Source organism: Lynx canadensis, chromosome D4, assembly GCF_007474595.2.
Source record: "Lynx canadensis isolate LIC74 chromosome D4, mLynCan4.pri.v2, whole genome shotgun sequence".
In the NCBI taxonomy this organism is placed as follows: Eukaryota; Metazoa; Chordata; class Mammalia; order Carnivora; family Felidae; genus Lynx; species Lynx canadensis.
The window spans coordinates 1193530-1208475 of NC_044315.2; the positions used below are offsets into that span (position 1 = coordinate 1193530).

The 14946-nt window shown below is 61.0% G+C and overlaps 1 protein-coding gene across 1 annotated transcript in view; it reads left to right on the forward strand.

Annotated features, from left to right (window-relative positions):
- Positions 1-14946, forward strand: part of WNK2 (WNK lysine deficient protein kinase 2) — a 131054-nt gene that overhangs the window by 46196 nt on the left and 69912 nt on the right. The window contains 6 exon segments of the mRNA XM_030293510.1: positions 3969-4251; positions 8051-8253; positions 9955-10086; positions 10372-10563; positions 11809-12378; positions 14265-14558. Of these exon segments, the coding sequence (XP_030149370.1) occupies positions 3969-4251; positions 8051-8253; positions 9955-10086; positions 10372-10563; positions 11809-12378; positions 14265-14558 (1674 nt within the window).

Below are 14946 nucleotides of genomic sequence, written 5' to 3' on the forward strand. Positions count from 1 at the left end.
GCACACCTGGCAAAATCGTAGTGCCTCCCAGGGTACAGGGTTCTCTAGACTCCCTGGCCCTGGGTGGGTTTTAAGGAGGAGGAAGTGGACTGTGGCTCTGGAGGGTGGGCTGGGAGGCCACGTCATTCCTCGAGCCCCTGCTCGGAGGAGGAAACTGAGGCTGGCTGTGCCGTGTAAGATGTGGGCCACGGGCTGTGGCTCGGCTTTGTGGGCGTAGGGCGCCTGTGAACACAGCACGTGAGGAATCCATGGCCTTGTGGGTGCATCGGGGCAGTGGTAGCAGAACGGTTGCTGCATGGCCAGCCGGGGCCTCACCGCGCCCTGGGTGGTGGCTGGTCCTCTGCTGCTTCCCACATGTACGGTGAGCGTGACATCCTGCTGATGGACCGGAGCCCAGGATGGGACCACCCTCACCTCCCCAGCTGCCGGTCACATCCCTGGGCCCAGAAACGGGGCAGCACTGCTGTGAGTAGATCGAACGGGGCTGTGTGGCTCACACGCCCGAGCGGATGTCGGATCGCTAGGTACCGACTTGCAGTTAGTGGGCACGTCAGTGCCCTGACTTCAGGACCCTTGTTCCTCCTTGACCTACAGCGCCGCGGTCCCCTCCCACCTTCCAAAGTTTAAAGCACAAGCATTGACGAGCTGGGTGATGTGCAGGCCGGTGGCCGAGGAGTGAGGGTCCAGTGCCACATGTCCTGGGGGCCCACAGGGAGAGGGACCTGGCCAGGAGGTAGGCTGTGGCCAGGGGTGGCCCTGCTGGAGATGATGCGGGTCCCTGGGGCTGCCGTGAGGGGTGTGTCTGTCAGGGCCGGCCAGGTCGGGCCGGTGTGGGCACCTCCGGAGGCCTGGGGGCAGGCAGCTGTCTGCCTCCCTGTGAGCCTGGTGGCACCTGCTCCACACACCCGGGAGCCTCCCTGCCCAGGATGGATTCCGGCGGGAACCCCGCGCAGGTCAAGGGCCACAGCAATGCACGAGGACGACGGACCGTGGCACAGATGGATTCCACGTGATGTCGTCTGCCACGGTTGGACCAGGCGCCTCCTCCGGCTCTTCCGTTGTAGGACGGGGTGGTGGCCACACTCGGCCTGAGGCCTTTTTGGGAACACCCACTCTCGTGAGCGACTTCTCCCTTCTCTGCCTCAACACAGAGATGCCCGGCCTCCTCTGTCTCCGGCCCATGCCGGGCCTGCCGCCTCGCCTGCCCTCAGCGAGCCCCTGGCCCTTGGCTGGTCTTCCTGGGCAGCGTCCGCGCGTTCCCGGTGGAGACCCTAGGGCCCCACGCTTTTTCTGAGGAGCGTCCCACAAGCAGCAGGACATTCTCGCAGACTGCGCATTGCTGCGTTCAGTTAAAGATGATGGAATGATGCATGCCCACTCCACTCCGGGAGCAGGACGAGCTGGTGCCTCGGGAGCTGCCAGTGTCGAGCTGAAAGTGGCTGCGTTTCCAGGGCGGGGTCTGCCTGCGGCTTCGGCTCCTGGCCGGGACCTTCCCGAAGGCCCACCGTAAAACACCAGATCTGACGTCAGGAGCCCCAGTGGGGCAGCGTTTCAGGGCTCACCGCCCCCGGCTGCCCTGGGTGGCCACATACCAACAGCTGTAATTGAACACACCCACTTCTTTGCAATGCCAGCGCCCATATCACAGTCTAAAACCAGCCACCTCTAGCAGGTGGCTCACGGGGCGCAGGGGACGAGATCGAGATCACCGGGGGTGAGAAGGGCCCGTCCCCTGGGCTGGCTTTGGCCTGGAAGTGATCCCTTGTGAGGACTCCCGGAGAAGGGGCTCGCAGCCTGGCCCAGGCTCCCCGTGTCTGTGCACCCCCTCTTCTGCCTTCATGGCCTTGGTGCAGTCGACATTTCATTGTGGTAAAGAATGGGGATAAATTTTCCCCATCCGGGAAAAAATAGAAGAAACACCTTAGAGAGGATCGCCAGGGGGTGACCGTGAGGACAGAGATGGAAGGAAAACTGGGCCATGGGCAGAAAATAGAAGCAGCAGGCAGGTGTGTCCGCGGGGCGCCTTCTTGTCCGTGGCCTCTGGTCAGGGCGGCCCTATGGTGGGCTGGCAGGTGAGTGGGCGGCACTGACCTCAGCCCCAGCCCCTCGCGAGAATCCTGGCCGAGTGCCACCACTCACCCTGCCGCCCGGGGCCGCAGTCTGGCGGGAGGCTGGCTGCCGAGATGTCTGCGGGATTTTGACATGGTTTGCTCTGTCCAGCGGGGTTGTTTTCTGAAATGAGATTGTGAAGTTATCAGTCCCACACTTACAGAAAAGTTGCAAACGTACCAAAGAGAACCATTTGACATGATGTCCAGACCTGATGCCCCATCACCCCAAATACACCCGTGTCTCTTTTCCACCATTCTACTTGGCCACCCCAGCCATCAGAACTGGGAGAGCCACTCAGGCCTGTTCAGGGTCCCCTGTTGTCTGTCTTTAGTTGTCTTGCCATGAAGGATACATCCGGTGACCACCTTGCGTGGCTCCCTTGTGGTCATGTCAGTGTGTCTGTGGGAGTGCTTGGCGTGGGGCTGTGTCCCCACCAGGGCCAGCCCACTGAGCACGCGCCCTTTGATCGCGTGGTTGAGGGGCGTCTGCCAGCGGTCTCCTATCAAATGATGGGTGGGTGTACCTCGTGACTGTGTCCTCTCCATTTATTTGCGTCTCCGTGGACTCACGGTTTTGTTGGTGAGTTACCCATGCCACATGGTACTTTACCCCAGATGCAGCACTGTACACGTGTGTGGTCTCACACTGTCCCTGCGGTCAGGAATCTGGGCGGCTTAGGGGTCCCTCTGGCTCTGGGTCCTCCACGCCATGTGGCCAGGGCGTCATCCGGGGCTGACCGGGGCTGACCGGGGCCGAGGTTCTTTCGGCGTCTGTGTCACTCACCTGGTTGCTGGCAGGCCACTGTTTCCAGCCGGTGGGTTGTTCCATAGGCCACTCGTGACATGGCTTCCCGTGAGCCCGAGATCCACGGGAGGGTGTGGAGGGGCGGACAGAGACCACACATGTGGTGTCTTGTGTAACCTCATACCAGCAGTGACACCTGTCACTCCTGCCGCCACAGGTCACTTGCGCTCCCCGCCACGTGCATTGGTGGACGTGCTTCTCAGGCCATCACGGCGTCACTGTGTGTTTTGATGCCCAGCACGTGTGCCTTTGGACCGTGGAGGTGCTGGGTGCCGGCCCGCGTCCTCCCACGCATCCTTCGTTCCTCGTTCTCTGAGTGTGGCTTGCTTTCAGGCACAGTGAGGTGTCTAGGCCCCTCCTCCTTCTCTTGCCTGAAACCACTGTTCCGTGGGGAGCTCAGCTCTCACACTGGCCAGACTCCGGGCACCACCCCGGGCCCAGCTGGTGTTCTGTGCGCCTGCACACGCGCTCATGTGTGCATCTATGCACACGTATGTCTGCTGTATGTTGAAAGCCGTGAGTTCGCTCATCTCCTGATAGTTGCCAAAAATTCTGTGCTCTGGCTTTCTCCCTTTCCACACGAGGCTCCCACGGTGATGGGGCAGAGATGGGCCTCCGTTGCTTCGTGGTTTTGCCCTCGGTATCCTCTGGGAGAGCTGTGACTTTTCCCAGAGATCCGGGGCTCCTTCACAAATGCTCTCCTGGGTTCAGAGTTTTCCGGGCATGGGTGCCCCCGTCCCCCCTTGTCTCAAGTTACACGGTGCACCCCCTTCCCTTTGTGCGTTTTTTTTGGAGAGCTGTCCGGCCAGAGGCAGCTTAGGGTCCCTCCCCTCCCTGCACTCATCCCACGGGCACACGCACCTGCTGCAGCCTCGCTGTCCCAGGAGCGGCACTGTGCAGGTCCAGAGGGCCGTGCTTTTTGCAGATTTTCAGTTGGCAGGAGGGCACTTCCTTACAGGCGGGTGAGAGATAGGGTGGGGCCTGAGAGGGGCTTCTGCAGAAATCCTGTGAATGGGAGGTGACTAGTAATGGTGTGGCACCGCCCTTTGCAGATCGAGTCGGGATTCTTCCACGAGAGCGACGTGAAGATTGTGGCCAAGTCCATCCGCGACCGAGTAGCATTGATCCAGTGGCGGCGGGAGAGGATCTGGCCGGCGCTGCAGCCCCCGGAGCAGCGGGACCCAGGCAGCCCCGACAAGGCCAGGGGCCCGCCCGCACCCCTGCAGGTCCAGGTGACCTACCACGCAAAGGCTGGGCCGCCGGAGCCCGAGGAACCCGAGGCAGACCAGCACCTCCTGCCTGCCGCGCTGCCGGCCAGCGCCACCTCCCTGGCCTGTGAGTGCCGTCCTCCCCGCGCCCGCGCCCCCAGCCCGCGCCTCAGGTGTGGACCGCAGGTGCGGGCGAGCGCTCTCCCTGGGGCCGGGGGGGCACTGGGGTGTCTTTGGCTCGTGGAAGCCTAGCGTCTGGGGACAGGCGGGGACAAATGTGCAGAGAGATCCAGAACCTCCTGTGCCCCAAGCCAGTAGGCGGGAGTGGCTCATCCAGCTACTGCTTCTGTGTGGAGGCCAGTCCTGGCCGCGGGGCCTGGTGGGGGCATCCCCGCCGGACACCACTGCCCTGGGGCCGAGAACGGCTGCAGTCTCCCGTGGTCCTGGCGCTCTCAGCCGTGACCTTTGCTGCCAGGATTACATGTCCCCGAGGTTATCTCCCTTCTAGTGCCCGACCTTTGGCACCTTTACCCTGTTTCCCAGGGTATCACTGATGGCTTGATGGGAATCACGCTGAGTCCCGGATGACTGGGAGAGGGAACAGAGGGTCTCCTGCAAGTCTGGGCAGAAGAACGGCCTGCCTTTGCTGTTAGTAGCCTAAAAATCCACCTGTGGGCTGAGGGTTGAGGACGTGGCATCTTCCGCCCGTTCTGTGAATAAGTGCTGGGTATGACTGTAGCCTACCTGGGCCACGTTTTTAGGCTGTTCGTGTGGAGAGGTCAAAATCTCCTGCTCGATTGATTTAATAGGAGCACGTCATTTATCGTTAAAACAATAGTGACATTCTTCGAAGTAGGCTACTTAAATTCAAACCAGTAGCTAGCTGCTGCTCAGAGACCGCGTGCTTGCCTCTGGCTTCCTCCCGACCCGCTGGCGTGCTCCGGAGAAGACGGGCACTGCGTCCTCATCCCACTTTTTGATAAGCCAGCGGTTAATCAACGGGCATAAACTTTGCGTGGGAAAAGGCTCTCTGTATCGGGCACACTTCACACAGCAAACACCTGGCTGTTTGAACAGTTTCTAGGCAGGAGAGACACCCGGACCTGGAACGCAATCTGCCGGGGTCAGCTGTCCCTGCACAGACTCGACCTGCCGTGCAGACACGGATCGCACGGTGGCTCAGCATGGGTGGGCGTTCTGTCTGCAGACACGGTCTCCCTGTCGATCCAGGGCGGTTCTGCGCGTTCATTGTGAGTTCTGTAAAGCAGATAACGTGGTCGCGTCGTGCAAAATTCAGACCGTACCAGGGGGTGTGCAGCAGAGGTCAGTTACTGTTCCTCCTTGGAGGCCACTGATGTTGCCTGTCTCTTAATGGTAACTTCCAGAGATAATGTGTGCACAGAATCATTCACGTGCACCCGCACGTATGTGCATATATGCACACGTGTGCACGCAGCAGAACCCACACACATGGGTGTCCACAACGTACTGAGCATACTCGCACACACAAAAGCCATGTGCTTTGCGAAGGTGAGATGACGGGGTCCGGGCTGCACACACATCACTGGAAAAGGGACCTGATCTTGAGTAGCAAGGTGGGTGGGCAGACGCATGCATGTCAGAAGGTACGGCAGGCATCGTGCTGTGGGGTTCTCCACCACAAGCTGCCCACCTCAGCCCAGATCAAGTTCATTGAGAAGGTGTGGGCCAGCACCCAGTGGCTGCAAGAAGGCACTTTGTCAGTAGGTTTAAAAGATTTTTTTTTTTAAGTTTACTTATTTATTTTGAGAGAGAGAGAGAGTGAGAGAGGATGTGAGCAGGGGAGGGGCAGAGAGAGAGGGAGAGAGAATCTCCAGCAGGCTTCCACACTGTCAGCACAGAGCCCAGCTCAGAGCTCGAACCCCTGAACCATGAGATCATGATGTGAGCCCAAATCAAGAGTTAGACGCTTAACCAACTGAGCCACCCAGGTGCCCCTAAATTTTTAATCCTAGAAATAACACATTCCCTTTATTTTTTTTAGGAGTAGAATTCAGTGATTCATCATGTACATAGAACACCCAGTGTTCATCACAGGTGCCCTCCTTAGTCCCCATACCCCATCCAGCCCATCCCCCACCCACCTCCCTCTGTTTGTTTTGCTCTCTTCTCTTTCCCTCCTTTCCTGTATGTTTATCTGTTTTGTTTCTTAAATTCCACATATGTGTGAAATCTGACTTATTTCACTTAGCATGATACATTTTCACTCCATCATTACAAATGGCAAGATTTCATTCTTTTTGATGGCTGAGTAATATTCCATTATATATATATATGTATATATATACACACACATATATACATACACACACATACATATACATATATGTATGTATGCATATATATATCGTATCTTATCCATTCATTTGCAGTGGGCATTTGGGGTCTCTCCATAGTTTGGGTATTAAACACATTCTGCTTAAGAAAGTAAAATGTTGCATATATAGTTAAAGTTGGTTTATATGAAATTTGCCAAGTCTGTACATACTCTTTTTCTTGTGCACACACTGTGTGTTTCTGTGTTTCTGTCTTGTGTGTGTCTGTCTCTATTGCTCTGTCTCTGTGTCTCTGTGTGTCTGTTTCTGCGTGTCTCTCTGTGTCTCTGTGTCTCACTGCATGTCTCTGTGTGTGTCTGTCCTCTGTAGGTCTTTCTGCGTGTGTCTCTTTGTATGTCTTTGTCCTCTGTGTCTCTCTCTGCATGTGTCTCTTTACGTCTCTGTGTGTCTGTCTCTGTCTCTAGGTTTGTCTGCATGTGTCTCTGTATGTGTCCGCGTCTCTGTCTCTGTGTGCAGGAGGAAATGACCACCAACTGCTCACTGAAAGTCACCACGTGTCTAATGGGTTCTGTGCAGTTATAGACCTTGGGGCTCTCGTGTCCTCCCAGGTTAGAGCGGGCCCTGATGAGCCCCTGGGAAAAAATGACTTTGATGTAAAGCCAGCAGGATTCGCTTTTACTCCATTCACTTAAATTACAAATGGACACAATGCTGGCTCTCCGAGGCGCCCTGTAGACGTGCTTGGTGCTGCGGGTGGGAAGCCACAGTGTCCGTGTACATTCTGGAGTCTGGAAGCAGGAAGCAGAAGGTGCCATTTCAAGCAGGATTTTGTCTTCACCGTTCAGTGGCCTGGCCATGCAGGCGGCCTGTCGTCCCCACCGTGATTTGGGAAGGCGAGCCCGTGGCCACGGGGCCTGTCTGTGCCTGGTGTGTGGGTGGCTCCCTCCGCTGTGGCACTGGTGCGGGGAGCCACCCCCTCTCGGCCTCTCGGCGGGCTGGGGCCTCGCCTTGCCCCATTTTCCAGCTGGGTTACGGGTGGGCCCGTGATGTGAGGGCCGGGCTTGGACTCAGCTTTTCCTGCTTTGTGCTCTTTGTCGTGGTGGTGAAGGTGGTCAGAGTCCCCGCCCCGTAAAATACGGATGAGCGTCGCTTCTGCCGCAGCACCCTAGTTTCTAGCCTCTCCTAGCTTCTGTCAGCCTCCTAAGGCCCCTTGCTGAGCTCTCGCTCTCCAGCCGGGCCAGGCAACAGGTGAGGGCCCTGTCTGTGGCCAGGGTGGACACACTTCCTGCAGAGGATGGTGTCAGGTGCCCTCCTGGGACCCGTGGTGCCCAGGGCGGATGGCCCCTGGACCGCATTGGGGTGGGGCGCCAGGGCATCCCCGGGTGGGTTCCAACCCCTGCCCCCCATCGTCCTGGAGTGATTTGTCTAGAACGATAAGCACTTAAGTGCTCAGGTGACTGAGAAACCTGGCCAGGTCCCGGTTTGCGGGAGAGCGCAGGGGACCGGCTGAGCATCGTGTCTGAGCACCGTCGCGGTCCCCAGACCGTGTGTAGAGTGCGTGGGGTGGTGTTTGGGGGTGTCTGCTCTGAGCCGTGCCTTTGTCCTTCCCAGCGGATAGCACGTTCGACAGCGGCCAGGGCTCCACCGTGTACTCGGACTCTCAGAGCAGCCAGCAGAGTGCGGTGCTGGGCTCGCTGGCGGACGCGGCCCCGCCCCCGACTCAGTGCGTGTGCAGTCCCCCGGTGAGCGCGACTGACGGGCCTGTCCTGCCGTACAGCCTGCCCTCGCTGGGGCCCTACCAGCAGCCGGCCGTGGTGAGTCAGCCCCTCCCCCCGTGGCCTGGAGCCCCACGGGCGGCCCAGGCTGCGCTGGCCCGTGGTCAGGCCCCAGGGAGGTCCACCCTGCTGGGACGTTGGGGGCTGTGCGCTGAAAGGCCCACTGGGTGGGAGAACAGGAGCGCGGAGCCCAGACCGCAGAGCTTCGCGGCTGTGGCGGAGCGGGCATCGTTTCTAGTAACGACACCGTTGGTTCCGCTTGCGTGTCTGGCCCCGCTGAGGGGGTCGTACGTGTCCCCGGGTAGCTCTCCACTGGTCACCACGCAGCCGTTAAACGTTAGAAGCACGAGGACGGCAGAATTGTGGGGAACGTGTTCAGCCACGGTTGACAAACCTGTAGGGTAACTTGTAAGATGCGGAGACGGAGCCTGATGGGTGAAGCGGGAACAGCCGGCGGGGAGGGGGTGGCAGTGGCGGGGGGGGGGGGGGTCCGAGCCGGCCTTTATTCTTCAATTTGATTTGATTTGTGCCCGGATGAACCCCATGCTTCACAGCTGCAGAGCTGGGCTGCGGAGGGGGGTCCAGAGGGAGAGTCAGGCCCCTAGGCCCCCTTCCCAAGGGTCCAGCTGCTGCTGCCTGAGCACCGGTCCCCGTCCTGTGGGCCTGGGCCGTCGGGCAGGCTCAGAAGGCCCCTCTGGAGGGCATTTGTGTCTGCTGAGTCCTGGACTCGTTTCCAGCTCCCGTTTGTGGCTTTGCTGGTTTCATGAGATGAAGCGAAGCAGGATTTTAAACGGCAGCAGAAACTCACGTAGGGAAAGGCGATTGTCACCTACAGTGGTGGCAGTGGGCTCTGGGTGGCCCATCCTGCGTGCAGGGCTCCCCCTGGGCACATGGCTGCGGTTCCTGCACGGTGGCTTCAGGTGAACACGGAGGGGAGCTCATCCCTCCCTGCAGGGCTTTCGTAAAGCATTTACTGTGAAGGACACAGTGAGTGGTGAGGCCTGGCAGTTCCTGTCACCCAGAAAACCAAAGCACTTTCCGAGTCGGCCTCGGACATCTTTCCTGTGTCCAAACCTGTGCCCCCCTCAGCCCCCACCTGCATCTCTCGTCTCCGTATTTGAAGTGAATCCCAGAAGAGTGTTTTGCCCATAAAGATGTCAGTCTGTACGTCTGCAGGGTCAGGATTCTTGAAAACAGAACCTGACAGCATCATTATACCTAAAAATGAGCAAGTGAGCAGCTCTTCCTTAACAGTGTCAGACACCCAGCGCTCAGACTGTGGACTCTGGGTCTGTGCTGCCACTGGCGGTGGGGACTCTGGCGGCCGACTCACCGAAGATCCCGGCTCTGTCCCACTATCTGGTCTCGCTTTCCCGAACCCTGTTTGTGGTGTATTTGCGGGTCTGTGTTTCACACGGTCCCATAGATGAAAAGCAAGCTCATTCATATCTCTCTCCCACTGAATGTCCCGGTTCTGCAAAGCCTTTATGGTGTTCTTTTCTCATGATTGCATAATGTCTCATAGACCTGAAGTTCCAGAACATTCCTTGGTTGGGAGTAGTGGCTGTTCTCAGCTTAGGGACCACCACATCTCACTTCTGCCAAGTTCTGTGCCCAGGCGAGTCCCTGAAAGAGTGAGAGGCATATGGGGAGCGGGTGGCAGGTCACTGTGGCTGTGGAGCTCGAGCTGGGTGGGGGGCCTGAGGGCAGCCGGTGAGTGGCTCTCGGTGCTCTCTGCAGCCTGGACTGCCGGGGAGCTCCATCCCACCCCCAGCCCGCCCTCCGCTCCCGCAGCAGCATTTCCCGGAGCCAGCCATAAGTTTTGCTGCCGTGTCGACGGGCCCGGGCCAGCCTGTGCCTGCTGGCCAGCAGGTGAGTGTGGGCCGCCCTTGCTCACGGCCACCACCCTGGATGTGCAGCGAGCTCTGCTGGCCTGGGTCCCCTCTGCTCCTTCTCCGTGGTTGCCCGGCACCTGGGGTGCAGGTGGGAGTGGGGTTTATAGATCCATAGCACTTGGAAGAGCCCCGCTTACACAGAATGATGCCTTCAGATATGCGTGTCTCAGGCTCCGGGCTGGGTGTGTGTGTGCGTGTGGGGGTGGGGGAGGCTCAGCAAGATGCTGATCTAAGAGAAGCCTCGCCCCGCATTTCTCTCCAGCCTCCTCCACTGGCCCAGCCGGCGCCCTTGCCCCCTGTCCTGGCCCCACCGCCCGTGGGCCCCCTCCAGCCGGTGCCCCCTCATCTGCCGCCCTACCTAGCTCCGACTTCCCAGGTGGTGGCCCCCGCTCAGCTGAAGCCCCTCCAGATGCCGCCAGCACCTCTGCAGCCTCTGCCTCAGGTGCCTGCTCAGGTAAAACCCCCCTCCCCGCACTGCCCTCCACCTTGCCTTTGCCCCCAGCCCGGCTGGCCGCTCCTCGTACTCTGGGCTGTGAGTGCTCATGGGTCCTCGGGATGGATGCACTCCCTGGGGCTGGGGTGGCCGTGCCCATCTGCCCTGGGCGTCTCTCCCAAGTATGTCCGGGACAGAGAGAGGTTCGGCCCAGGGTCAGGGCCACGGGAGCCAGGGTGTAGCACAAAGCTGTGGCCACGGTCTGTCATGGAGCCACCCAAGGCTGTGCCCATTGTGAGTCCGGGGCCTCAGATGACCAGGGACACTGGATAGTACATGGCGCTTGGGTGCTGTTGCCGGGGTTAATGCCATAGACGGCGTACCTGTCACGGGCCCATCACACCACGTCGGTGGGATGCAGAAGGGAACTGTGCCACATATCGAAGGTGTGAGCGTCCCCACGGTTTGCGGAAGCCCATGGGAGAGTCTTGTCACCTGGTCTTGTCCTCATCACAGTCACCGTCTAGTTAAGCTCCTGTTCCCTTTCTGGCGGTAACAGTGTTGAGTGGCTTTTCCGATAGGTAGAAGTTGGCTTGCAGACTTTTGTTGCTTGATAATCGCGGGAAGACGGGCATCATGTGACGATGCTCACATGTTGGCCACTGGAAAGGCTTTAAAGAGAGAATCCGCCGAAATGTGTTAAGTGCTGATTCCAGGAGGCCAGATAGCGGGTGTCTCCAGGATGGAAGACCACACGCGGAAGGTTCCAGAGCACCGCTGTGGGGCACGGCCCCAGCACGTGGGGGGTCTTGGATATGCTTTCCCCTGAGACAGCCCTCCAGAGTTTGGTCTCCCTGTGAGTGTGTTCAGACTGGGGGGTGTTAGGCAAAGTAATTTCGGATCTTGGGGGCCAGTCTGGTGGTGTAGACGGTGCTGGCTCTCGAAGGAAAACGTGTGGAAGCTGCGAAGCCGGAAGTCAGTGCTCCAAGCCCTCGAGTCCGAGCTGCCGGCCGGTTCCTTTCTGCAGCAGCTGCCTGGAAGTGCCGGGGCTGGTGGTGGGGGCATCAGCCGGGTGCGGGGTGGGCCGGCGGGGGGCGGGGCGTGCGTGCGAGCAGGTGACAGGGAAGTGTCAGGCGTGCATCAGGCGCGCGTGGCGCGGGAGGACTGTTATGGGGCTGGCGTGCGTCGGTGGGCGTCGGGCGGGTGTGGGGCGGGCGTTGGGCCGAGCGAGCCCTGGTGAGGCTGGCGTGCTCCCATGTTTTTCAGGTGCCTCCGCTTCCCGTCGGGCCGCCCATTGCGCCCCTGGCCTCCATGGACGGCCTCTCCACAGCTCTGCCCGACCTGCCGGCCGCCACCGGGCCCGCCGTCCCCTCCGTCCCCGCTCCCTCTCAGTATTTCTCTCCCGCCGTCATCTTGCCAAGCCTCCCGCTCAGCGCCGCCGCCGCCGCCCCCCTGCCCGCGTCACCAGCCCTGCCCCTGCAGGCGGTCAAGCTGCCCCACCCCACCGGGGCGCCGCTCGCCGTGCCGTGCCGGACCATTGTGCCAAACGTGGCGGCCACCGCCACCGCCATCCCTCTGCTGGCCGTGGCCCCGCAGGGTGTGGCCGCCCTGTCCATTCACCCGGCCGCTGTGGCTCAGCTCCCGGCCCAGCCCGTGTACCCGGCAGCCTTTCCGCAGATGGTGCCCAGCGACGTCCCGCCTTCTCCCCTCCACGCGGCGCAGAACGTGCGGGCTGCCCCGTCCCAGCCTGCGCCCCCCACGCTGCCGCAGCCCCACCAGCCAAGCGTCACACACCTTCCAGAGCAGGCCGCTGCGGCAGGTGGGGCTGGGAGCCAGGTAATCCACCTGCCACGCAGGGCCCGCCCTCAGGTCCCGGAAGACGGCCTAGCTGCTGACCCAGAGAGGTTCTCTGGCCTCTGCTTCTCCGTAGACCCGGGGGTGGAGGAGGGGTGGGCGAGCGGGCAGTTCTGTCCCTCGGCTGTGGCTTCTCATGCCGCGTGTGGCGTGCCTGCTGTATCCAGAGATGTAGCTGCGGGAGTTGGGGTGACTGATGCTTCCACCATTGGGCTCTTTGGAGGATCAGTGTTAGCTGCTGGTGGTGATGGTGGTGGTGATGATGACGGGGTCCCTGGCCATGCCTTCTCCAGGCGGGGCACCTGGGAGCCAGCTAGTGGCTCACCCCCATCCCAGCAACCAGGGAGCGAGGCAGACGGGGCTCGGAGGAAGCAGACAGGCAGTGCTAAGGGCACACAGCTGTGGGTTTCAGGATGGCCAGAGCAGACAGGGATGACCCCTGGGGTCAGATGGGCACCTTAGGTGGCTTGCTGTGTGGGCAGTGAAGGGCTGGCCTTCCCAAGACTCCATGCACCTGTTGGAGCTCTAAGCTGTTTTCCGACCTCACGTGAGGAGAGGAGCGGGAGTGGGGCCTGTCACCTGGGCCCCCCCCCCCCCCCACCCTGGGCCCCAAGTCTCAGCAGCTGTGTGGCCGCAGCGAGCTGTTTGCCTTCTGAGCTAAGATCCCTCTCCTGTGTGCTGGGGCCCGTAGCCCCCCTTGGGCCTCGTGTTGAAGATCTACCCCCAGTGCGCGTGGAGGGGCCAGGTGTCACTTTGCACTCTCTAGTCTCGAGTACGACCGCGCATCTGGAGAGCACACAGGTTCTCCTGGCCGCTGATTCTCAATGCCTGATTCCAGGAAGGATTTGTTGGTGAAAGAAGGGCTGGTTTGTGTTGACAGCAGGGGGCAGAGGAGATGCAGCTGTCTGGCGCCCAACTGAACAAGCACCTGCCTGGCCCGTTAGTCGTTAGTCGGGGTGACATCCGCTCAACCGGTCGGGGCTGTTTGCAGAAAGCCAAGGGCGACGTGGAGGCTGGGGTCTGCAGTGTCAGGGCCTGGACTGGTGCCTCTCTGCCTTCTGGCCTGGTGTGTGGGTCGCTGGCTCAGCCGGCAGCTGGGGCAGGCGCCGTGCGCCCACAGGCTGTTGGCCATGCCTGGCGGCCTCCCGGTGTCTGTGGTTTGTGGACGGGCCGGTCTGGCCGCCTCACGGCCTCCCTGTGCTGAGAGAAGACTCCCGTGAACACAGCAGCTGGGGGTCCTTCCGGGGGAGAAGGGGCTGTGGCTTTCACAGCCGATCCCCACGCCAGCGCGGCTAGCAGCGGGCCTTCATGTTCCTGACCTCAACCTGGAGGCAGGGTGCGATGGAGGCTCCCGCTCTTTCACATGGGGACCTGCCTTCTGCCTTGTCTTCTCAGCTGTCCCACCGGGAGCTTTTAGAGGGTCTGTGAGGAGCCCAGCCCGTGTCCCGAACCGCCCTCTGCAGGCCGAAGTCCCCGCTCCTCCCGCACGTAGCTGACGGAAGGCCGGGGCAGTGTGTGGGTCAGGTCCCTCGGTGGCCCTGGGGAGCCCTGTCCATTGCTGAGTACTGGCCACTATTAGAGCTTCTCAGGTGGACTTAAGTTCGGAAGTGAAGTGTGGTTTTAGGTTTCATGGCACAGAGACGAGGACTTGGAAGTGCCCGCTGTTAGCGGTTACTGCTAAATGTGTGTGTTACCGTGTCCTGGGGCCAGGGGCCAGATTGCAGAGGAACGCCCATCACCCAGCCCTGAGTGGGTGCGCCTGCCTGGACCAGGAAGCACCTGCTTTGGCCCAGGACCGCCCCCCCCCCACCTCTTGGCGGAGGCATGGCTGGCACCCCAACTGGCTTCCCTGTCCCCTGTGCCCCCAGATCTTGCTTGGCCACCCGCCTCCGTACGCTGTGGATGTCACCGCCCAGGTCCCCACGGCACCCGTGCCAGCCGCCATCCTCTCCCCACCTCTGCCCGAAGTGTTGCCGCCTCCTGTCCCCGAGCTGCCTCAGCTCCCCAGCTCCCTGGCCCCCGTGGTGGTGGCGGCCTCTCAGAACTTGCCCGTCCAGACCACGCCACTCCTGCCGCCCACCTCCCACCCACCACCGCCCACTGGGCCCGGGGTCGCCAGCCCCTGCCCGGCCGTGCAGCTGACGGTGGAGCCGGCCCCGGAGGTACGTGCCCCTGCCCCCTGCCCCCCGCACCCCCCCACCCCTGACCCCAGAAGCCCCCTGAGCAGCGGTCTTAGGTCTCCGCCCTGGAAGTTGGGACACACTCAGGAAGGTGGAAGGGTACCCTGTGACAGCTGCAGGCACTGTTCTTCCGCTCCCGCTAGGAGAGTTGTGGTGCTCCCTCGGGGGGATGGGAAGGCCCGTGTGCTCTCCTGAGGGGATGACCGCAGCGGGGCGGCAAACGGTGTGCCCTTGCTTTCGGGAATTCCGCGAGACGGAAGCTCTCGAGCCTGCCACCTTGTGTGGTCGGCTTCCTGGGCCGGCGAGGCTGGGGGGACAGCAGGCCGTGTGCAGCTGTGTGGTGGGGAAGCCAGTATAACCCGTCGTCCTG